This window comes from Oncorhynchus kisutch, linkage group LG3 (genome assembly GCF_002021735.2).
Source record: "Oncorhynchus kisutch isolate 150728-3 linkage group LG3, Okis_V2, whole genome shotgun sequence".
Lineage (NCBI taxonomy): Eukaryota > Metazoa > Chordata > Actinopteri > Salmoniformes > Salmonidae > Oncorhynchus > Oncorhynchus kisutch.
In genome coordinates, this window is record NC_034176.2 from 21,799,613 (window position 1) to 21,809,655 (window position 10,043).

The 10,043-nt window shown below is 40.3% G+C and overlaps 2 protein-coding genes across 5 annotated transcripts; one reads left to right on the top strand and one right to left on the bottom strand.

Annotated features, from left to right (window-relative positions):
• Window positions 1–658: 658 nt before the first annotated feature.
• On the bottom strand, window positions 659–5,343 carry LOC109877763 (P2Y purinoceptor 2). 4 transcript variants are annotated; one of them, XR_004208450.1, is made up of 4 exons: window positions 5,222–5,343; window positions 3,344–4,579; window positions 2,519–2,609; window positions 659–2,055 (listed from the first exon to the last, which is right to left on the bottom strand). XR_004208450.1 is itself a non-coding variant. In XM_020469964.2 (4 exons), exon 4 carries the CDS (start codon window positions 2,006–2,008, stop codon window positions 968–970), a length of 1,041 nt encoding a protein of 346 aa, XP_020325553.1. In that variant the 5' UTR covers window positions 2,009–2,055; window positions 2,519–2,609; window positions 4,420–4,579; window positions 5,222–5,343; the 3' UTR covers window positions 659–967. The 4 variants fall into 4 exon arrangements, 2 of the variants coding, with proteins under 2 accessions (XP_020325553.1, XP_020325545.1); XM_020469964.2 differs by having other exon boundaries at window positions 4,420–4,579; XR_004208449.1 differs by having other exon boundaries at window positions 2,519–4,579.
• A 772-nt stretch (window positions 5,344–6,115) lies between these two features.
• Window positions 6,116–9,859, top strand: LOC116367804 (uncharacterized). The gene is made up of 5 exons (XM_031818990.1): window positions 6,116–6,184; window positions 6,291–7,526; window positions 7,615–7,843; window positions 7,994–8,111; window positions 8,226–9,859. Exons 2-5 carry the CDS (start codon window positions 7,488–7,490, stop codon window positions 8,653–8,655), a joined length of 816 nt encoding a protein of 271 aa, XP_031674850.1. The 5' UTR covers window positions 6,116–6,184; window positions 6,291–7,487; the 3' UTR covers window positions 8,656–9,859.
• The last annotated feature ends 184 nt before the right edge of the window (window positions 9,860–10,043 follow it).

The window sequence follows — 10,043 nt, forward strand, 5'->3', positions numbered from 1 at the left end:
GTAAATGCTGTTATTGGAAAGTGGAAACGTCTAGGAGCAACAACGGCTCAGCCGCGAAGTGGTAGGTCACAGAAGCTCACAGAACAGGACCGCTGAGTGCTGAAGCGTGTAGGGTATATAAAACCTCTGTCCTAGTTTGAAACACTCACTACCAAGTTCCAAACTGCCTCTGGAAGCAATGTCAGCACAATAACTGTTTGTCAGGAGCTTCATGAAATGGGTTTCCATGGCCAAGCAGCCACACACAAGCCTAAGATCGCCATGCGCAATGCCAAGCATGGAGCAGTGGAAATGCGTTCTCTGTAGTGATGAATCACTTCTCCATCTAGCAGTCCAACAGATGAATCTGGGTTTGGCAGATGTCAGCAGAACGCTACCTGCCCCAATGCATAGTGCCAACTGTAAAGTTAGGTGGAGGAGGAATAATGGTCTGGGCTGTTTTTCATGGTTTTCATGGATGGTTTCATTCAAATCAAAAGGGGTGCTGTCAGAAAGTGATTGGGGTAAATCCATTTGAATTCATCAAAATGAAATTGGCTAAGTAAAACATTGTTTTTGGTTACAGGACTGAGACAAATTAGGGTGTCTGATATGCCTACTGTATGGATAGTCAACACTCCCACCTTAGTGAGTTTGTGAAATGAGAACTATAGACAAATAGAGGTACGTTTTCTTTTAATCCAGATTTTGAACAGGTATTGACCTCATACATTATTATTTTCTCAAATAAAAGCAAAAAGGTCAAAGAAACAATAATTACATTACAAAATATGATAACAATTCATACACAAGGAAAATAAAAAACAATTTAGTTTAACAGTTAAAAAGTTGACCCAATATGACCCCAATCCAGATAATTATCACTGAGACATGAATATGAAACACAGAAAGCAGCATACTGTACATAGAACGTGATATATTAAATAATATTGCAGTGTAATTGATAACCTCTCTGTCTCCGACTCACTCAAAGCTCTGTTGTACTTCTTTGAGTGTTCATCCGACGCACACTGAAGGATCCACCCTGAAAGGCCTTTCTAAACGTCTGGGACCCAAAACAATACAGCAGAGGATCCAGGCAACTATTGACACCTGCCAGGATGAATGACACATAATATGCCGTATCCAAATGTCGAAGCATCGTACAAGCTTCACTGTATTTGTTTACCACTACCCCTATTGTCCGCACTAAATTTAGTGGTAGAAAGCAGAGCCCAAATATCACTAAGCAGATACCTATCATCCTCTGTGATTTGATCTTAACGGCAAGGCCCCTTGCTGAGTTAATATTGAGTTGAGACACTGAGTTTGCCAGGCGACGATAGCTTTCTGCAGCCACTGAGAAAGGCAGAAGGAATCCTAAGATGAATAAGAAGAAGTTAATGACAAAGTACACATCTGTCAGATCATGCTGATGGATGGTCAGACATTGGGTTTTATCTCCCTCCTTACTGGGTGGAAGAAAGAAAGTTAGGACAAGAGCTTCTACTAGAAGCAGCAACCAAACTCCACCACATAACTTCCTTACAAACCCATTTTGTTTCATACGGGAGCTTTTGTTGAATTTGACAACCACCACATAACGATGAATGCTGATGAGCATGAGGAACAGGATGCTGCCGAAGAAGTGTGCACTTAGAAGGACAATCTTGAATACACACAGTAATGGTCCAAATGTCCAGTTGCTGCCATTGGTTAAGTATACAGCCATCAGGGGAGTTGCAGGGGTGCCAAGGGCATCACTCAGGGCCAAGTTGAACTGCAGGGTGGTACCAGAGCTCCAATGTGGTATACGGAGGCAGAAGACCCACAGACTGAAGCTGTTGAGGAGGAAGCCAACCACAAAGACCAGGATTAGGATCACAGGGATGGAACCATGTTGGGATTCCACTGTACAGAGCTCAGTGTTACTGCGGTTGGCTGGGATGGTGGTTATGTCGGCATTTATGTTTGCTGGGATAGTGGTCAGGGACTGGAGCGACATGGAGGGTGACTCTGTGCTGGTCATCTTGAGAAGAAATCGATGTAGAGTGGAAGTAGATATTCTTAAAACACCTTTGAAGGAAACATTTATGAAGAGTAATATTTAGGATGGGAAAATGATTACCCCCAAAAATATATTAAAATGTTGTTTCTCATTTTCATGCATTTAAACCATTTTATTGTATCTTGCAACACTTCATAGACTGATGTCAAAGGATGCTATTGCATTGAACTTTTCCTGTGTTGCCACATTTTCTTGCACTGCCTCTCAACAATTATATCTCACAATGGTAAGAATGTCTAAGAATATCCAGTTCACAAACCCAGGTACAGATCTGGATTTAAACAAAAACATCTGAAATGTGAATAAAGGTAGCCTAAAACTAAATATTTATGAACCATGATATTAAGATCAAGACTGCAATTCTCAATTTATAACTGTATATTGTTAACAGTAAGCAAATATGCGCATCTCTCTACCATCTGCCTTTGTCAGAGACAACCTGCTATTATAAACCCATAAGGGAGACCTTACCAAGCTTTGTAAAGCATTACACCAGTCACACTTGCTGCTCTCAGAATGGGACAGTGTGAGCACCTCTTCTCACAACACCTCTAGTGACTTCCTGCATGATGCGGGGAAAGTAATGACAATATTTTTTCGTCATCAGCAATGCAATCATCAAACCACAAAAAAAGTGACTTTAAACTAAACCATACAGTATAACTGACTCAAATGGACTTATTACAAATGAAGACTGTGGGAAAGATCTTCCTTTTAAAATGCATACAATATACAATTGAATTAGTTTAAAACAGAGCATGTTTTGCTTTACAATTACAGTATGCCATATGACAGTATCTAATTATATTATAACACATCAATAAAATAATACATTTATGATCACCCTCGGGTAACTTTCAAAATAAAGGAAACACAAACATAAAGTGTCTTAATAAGGCGTTGGGCCACCACGGGCCAACAGAATAGCTTCAATGTGCCTTGTCATATATTCTGCAAGTGTCTGGAACTCTATTGAAAGGATGCAACACTATTCTTCAACAAGAAATTCCAGAATTTGGTGTTTGTTTGATGGTGGTGGAAAAATCTGTCTCAGGCTCTGCTCCAGAAACTCCCATAAGTGTTCAATTGGGTTGAGATCTGGTGGGTGACTGACTGACTGACTGACTAGCCATTGTAGCCAAAATCATAGGTAACTGGGCATTTCTATACATGACGCTAAGCATGAGATGTTAATTACCTCATTAACTCAACAACCACATCTGTGTGGAAGCACCTGCTTTCAATATACTTTGTATCCCTCGTTTACTCAAGTGTTTCCTTTATTTTGGCACTTACCTGTACATTCTTCCTTCACAGGTCCCATGTCAATGTTAGATACTATTTATGTAAAAAGAAAAAGACACTGAGCAAACACAAACAATAAGCCAATGTGATTATACTACTATGAGGTTCCTTATTCAAGACGTGTTCGAATGCTGGGTGTGGATGTCTTCTAAGTCAATGGAGGGAGAATCAATAGCAGTATCATAGATGATCTGGTCATTTGTGGCCGGGTCTTCTTTAAATTTGACATCAAATTTTCTGAGAGACCTATGAATAGCCTTGACAAAGTTGTGTGATCCAAAACAATAAAGCAATGGGTCCAGGCAGCAGTTTGCTCCAGCCAAAATCCAGGAGATATAGTATGCAGTCTCCACCTGCAGGAGAAGACTGCATTGTTCTGGAAAGTACTTCTTTAATATGACAGCCACAGTTCGTATCACGTTCAGAGGAGTGAAGCACAGTGCAAATATCACCAGACACATGGCCACCATTTTACGTGACTTGGCCTTTATATCACGGCCCTTGGACATGTTGATATTGATACGAGACATTGATCTTGCTAGCTGAACATAGCAGGTCACTGCCACTGAGAGAGGCAGTAGGAACCCAGGGATGAGCATAACGAAGTTGATGGCGAAGTAGACGTCAATGTATTTTTCCTGATGAATGCTGAGACATTGTGTGCGGTTTCCCATTGGGCTTGTGTTTAATAAGAAGAAACAGGCAATTCCCTTAGCCAGCAAAACCAGCCAGACTCCAGCACACAGATTCTGAACAAATGCCTTTCGTTTCATACAGGAGCCCCTTTTAAACTGGACAACTACCACGTATCGATGAATGCTGATGAGTGTTAGGAACAGGATACTGCCATAGAAGTGAATGCTCAGCAAGGCAATCTTCAGCTTGCACAGAAAAGCTCCAAAGGGCCAGTGGCTCCCCATAACAAAGTATGTTGCCATTAATGGTGCAACTGGTGTGATAACAGTGTCACTGACAGCCAAATGAAACTGCAGGACAGTACCAGAGCTCCACTGTGGTATACGGCAGCAGAAGACCCACAGACTGAAACTGTTGAGGAAGAAACCAACCAGGACAACCAGGAGGAGGAAAACAGTGATGGACACGTGTTGGGGTTCCACTGTACAGGACTCAGAGAGACTTCTGTTGTCCAGAGGCAACACGGACGGAGACACTGTGCTGTTCATTTTAGGATGGGATGTATGGGGTATGCCGGCTATTAACATTCACCTTAAGAAAAAATAGAGCAAATTGGAATGGATTACTAGTCAGACCACAAAGAAACTGTGAAATGTTACATATTTTGTCAAATAAATGATGCAGACATTGTGTGTTGCATCCTTGTTAATTCTTATAAGGTGGTGTTCAGTGTAGTCAGACAGTAGAACTGAAAACACATTAAACAGGATGTAAAACCTGAAGTGAGAACAGATCTCACCCCAAGTCAACTATCGCAGGGACATCACATCTGTCACAAAATAGCTTTTAATTCTAACAAAACACATAGAACTCTCTGATTTAAAGTATAACCATATTTTTAAATGAACATTCAATCAATATATGCACATTATATGATTTAAAGCAACTTCAAGCTTACATACACTCCCCTCCATATTAAAAAACAAAAACAAAAAAGTGTTTACATTTGGCTCTATACTCCAGCATTTTGGATTCCACATTTTAGCCTCACTGTCCAAAAAAACAAGAGGGAAGTGTAACTGAACACAATTGTGAAAAGTTTATCAAAATCCAATTAGTTGCAGGTTAAAATATCTACACACAATGACACATTTAAAGGAAAATACTGCATTATGGAGAAGCTTGTGATCCTGATGAAAGGTTATAACATCTACTTTTGAGTAGGCTACTTACTTAAGCTCGCGCTTGCAGTCCATCAGTGGGACAAGACCTGAATGACAAACTAGTTCGAACTTCCCCTGACTTCTATATGAGGATTTGGTCTGCTGTAGTCGCACACAACCATGAAATGTAATATATACAGGCAGAAGCAGAATTGGTCTTTCTCATAACCACGTGTTGAAGCACAAATATGGGCTAGATCAAATTATTCTTCCTGTGTGGTTATAAGAGTCAAAACCCCCAACTTTATTATAGCCAGGATGTGAAACCACTTCACTGACTGCTTACAGTACATGCTTGAAATCTTACTGTAGCATTTTCAAACAAGGACATACAAACATTCATTTTCAAGACCACCCCAGTTGGCAGTTGTCATTGTGTAAAACTTGGAACAGTTCTTGAGTAATGGATTTAAATAAACAAACAGTTAACATTTTTTTATTAAATAAATGTTTAACAATTATTCTAACTTTGTCTTTCCTATAAGTCCAATCATTTAGATTTGTTGTATTCTATTTTGAGTCTAATGTCTTGAAATGCTAAGAATAGAATCAGTATTTCTACATTGTGAATTCCAAATTCTTTACTTTGTCCAGTTACCATAGCAATACCAAGGAACTTTAAATGAATAGGTGTCACTATGGTAATTAGACAAAGAATTCACAAGAATGCAGCAATAATGATCATATTATTTAGATTTGAGACAATAAAAAAAGACTAAGTTTGTTCATTCTGTATAATCATGTAGCCTACCCGCTATAAAGACACATGTCATTTTTCTCACATTCAATGTTTTGACAGATAAAAATGTCCAGTTTGTGGAAACTCAAACAAACCACTCCACTGGCACCAGAAAAAAGCTCTGGAACGCCCCTGGATTTTGTGCAATGCATTGGTAAAGCACTGCTACAGCCCAGGTCAGTAGCCAGACACAACATAGCAAGACAGACTCCAAATCAAGTGAGAAGAAAACAGGTAGGGGAATCATGATGCCAGAGGCACTAATTTGCAAATCATCTGACATTTAACTGTTTCAAAACTATAGCCATGTCTCTTCCTCTGATATTATTTTGTTATGCAGATAAGATATACTATCAGAAGCAGGTCAGCATGCTTCAAGTCATCCTCAAAGCATGAGAACACATCAATGCTTTCCATTGATCCACGGTAGGCTAGCAAAACTGTACATTCTATTAGAGACTAACAATCACACCAGATGAAAAGATAATAATGCTAGAGATGTACATTTGAGAAGGCCTATGCAAGTCTGGCCAGACACATGACGTAGTGTGAGATAGTATCAGTTCCAGTTACAATCACCTTTCCAGTTGTAACACAGTTACATGGAGATGTGTGATGTCGGTTCTTTCCGATGAGTTCAGGCTTCTTTATGATGAGTTCTTAGTATCCCATTGTAACAGGTCGGGGACAGTCAATGTGGACAAGTGGAGTCAAAGAGAGCTGTCTGAATGGGACATCAACAGGATCAGCAGTGGTGGCGGCAGGATATTTTCACTGGGGTAGCTATGGGGTAGCTTGTTCACTGCATAGGGGTGGATTACATGCACACACGCAATCACGTCCGTGAGGTGAGGGAGAACGATGTCGACCTCGATCACCAAATATCTTTGAATATACATATGTACTCAACATGTCATTGAAAATCATGTTAGGGTTTGCAAGAAACCAACGGTTAACTCCCAAACAACAGCCCTCCATTACTCCAATGCCAATTAGCTTGGGTTCAATAGTTTACAGCTAGTAGCCTACTGTTATAGCTATAGGAAACAACACAGCTATCTGCAAATCTTTAGCTACTAGCTAATATTTACAACTTTGCAAAAAGTCAAGTGCAACAATTTTGAAACAATAGGAATCGGGTCATAAAACAGATCAATGGTCAGATACACACACATCCTGATTTAAACTAATTTAGCTAGTGATTTAAAAGACCTGACTCTGGATCAGAGGATAGCTACAGGCAAATTTTACATAGTTCAAAGACATATCAGTTAGATGGATTTTTCAACCACTCAAATTCAAGACATTCTGTCAGAGCCAATGAGGAGGCACGGTGTTATGTAGGCTGGACCCTGAGCAGTCAGAGCTCGTTTGTGAGAACAGGATTTTGAGAGACAGAAAAATGTAGACTCATTATATATATTGAAATTAAAACATTATTAATTTCTTTCTTGGGGGTGCTAGGCCTATTTTTGACGGCACTTCAGCACCGTCTTGCCCCGGCCCAAAGCCACCACTGAGGATCAGGAATTCCCAAATGTCTAAGCCCTTTAGAATACCAAGCGCAGTATCACAGGTGAGTTGACTCTTGCTAACACAAACGCTTTCATGAGTATTGAGGGGAAAGAGGAAAGATAACATCAATGATGTGTCTCTTCCTTCAGAGTGTCAATGTCTCACGGGTAAACACTGCTAGGACCCAACACCTACATGATTTTAAGACCGACACACTGCAGGACAGCCGGAGTCAGCTCAGAGCTGATACCAGCCTAAAGAGCATTGATCTTAAGCAGTACAGGAAATCAATCCATGTGAGGAATGGTGGTTTGAAGCCTTTGAAACCTGTTGGCCCACAGAGACCAAGTATATTCCAGTGTACTGGCATAACTTCAGGTAAAATCACATTGTTCCTTCTTTCATTCATTCATTCATTTAAAACTGAGCATTCTTCAGACTTTCTACTGTAACCATTGATAAAACATTTAGTTGTTCAAGACTGTTTCACCTTTTGTTATGTGATGATAAATCACATTTCCTCCTAAGACCCTATGAAGAATGTGCAAGAGAAATACCACCAGGGTGACAACACGGCTCCTGTGTTCAGGCGCTTCTATGAGGTGATGCTTGAGGAGCCACAGAGAAGACGTCAAGACAGGCAAAGGCAAGCACTGACATTTCCTAGACAACTCTGTCACAGTTTTGTTGCTCGCAGGATTAGCTAACTGGTAATATTCACTTTCCCTCAAACATGATATCATTTTTTTCCCTCCTATAGATCTGCCCACACATCAGGAACGTTTGAAGGTCACATGGATGATGAACACCTAGAGACTGCAACATCAGATTACTGCCTGGAGGTCCCTAGCTGCTCCCCAGGCGCCCTGCAGCTTCAGCTAGAGGGCCTGTGTCTGCAGGGGGAGTGGGGCCAGCTGGGTGGGGGTAAGAGGTATAGCTCACTACCTACAAGTCACCCAGTAAAAGAGACTTTCTTCAAGAGGATGGTGTCAAATGACTCCCATAAGGACGCAGGGTGTGCAAGTGGCAGGAAAATAGAGGACACAAGTAAAGAGGACAGTTCGATGGACACAGCAGACCCTTTCTTCATTAACAAGTGGGATCCAGGCCAGCTTAAAGTCACCTTCACACTTAAAGACTCAAATGAGCAGATGATAAAGAGCGTCCTCCAAAAGCCACCCTCTTCCTGAAACTCAGCAAGAATCGAGTCCATATTCTTTATAGTGGTCACTTGACATCAGAGGTGAAAAAAGTACCCAATTGTCATACTTGAGTAAAAGTAAAGATACCGTAATCAAAAGTGACTTAAGCAAAAGTGAATTTCACCCAGTGAAATACTACTTGAGTAAAGGTTTAAAAGTATTGTTTTTAAATGTACGTAAGTATCAAAAGTAAAAATGATTTCAAATTCCTTATATTAAGCCATACAGACAGCACCATTTTTTTACATTTACGGACAGCCAGGGGCACACTCCAGACATCATTTATAAATTGACCATGTGCGTTTAGTGAGTCCGCCAGATCAGACAGTAGAGATGACCAGGGGTGTTCTCTTGATAAAGAGTGTGAATTTGACCTTTTTCCTGTCCTGCTAAGCACTCAAAATGTAACGTGTACTGTTGGGTGTCAGGGAAAATGTATGGAGTAAAATGTACATCACTTTCTTTAGGAATGTAGTGAAGTAAAAGTTGTCAAAAATATAAATAGTAAAGTACAGAAAAAAAATACTTCAGTAGTACTTAAAAGTTGTGTAAGTAAAAATACTTTAACTTTACACTGCTGCTCTACATTGTGAGGTCTAAGATTAAATTAAAAAAGGTCAACATTCTGTATGTCTGATATTTTAACTCCTGTATGAGTCATTGCTGCCCTTGACAACTTCCATTTTTTTTATACTATTTTTGGAATTCAAGAGACACTATAAGGTCAAAAGTATATGGACACCTGCTTGTCAAACATCTCATTCCAAATGAGTGGGCATTAATATGGAATTGGTCCCCACTTTGCTCTTATAAGAGCCTCCACTCTTCTGGGAAGGCTTTCCACTAGATGTTGGAACAGGGACTTGCTTCCATTCAGTCACAAGAGCATTAGTGAGTTCGGGCACTGATTGTCATGCTGGGGACTGAAATGTGACTGAAGGAACACAAACATAGGCATAGACACAGGCATACAAACACATAACATACGCACTATAAACACAAGTACACATGGATTTTGTGTTGTATATATGTGGTAGTGGAGTATGGGCCTGAGGGCACACAGTGTGTTGTGAATTATCTAATGAAAGTATTGTAATGTTTTAAAAAATTGTATAACTGCCTTCATTTTGCCGGACCCCAGGAAAAGTTGCTGCTGCCTTTGCAGCAGCTTATGGGGATCCATAATAAATACAAATGCTGAAACAGGAAAGGCCTTCCCCAAACTGTTGCCACAAAGCTGGAAGCACAGAATTGTCTAGAATGCCATTGTATGCTGTAGCGTTAAGATTTCCCAACACTGGAACTAAGGGGCCTAGCCCGAACCAGCCCCAGACCATTATTCCTCCACCAAACTTTACAGTTGGCACTATGTATTC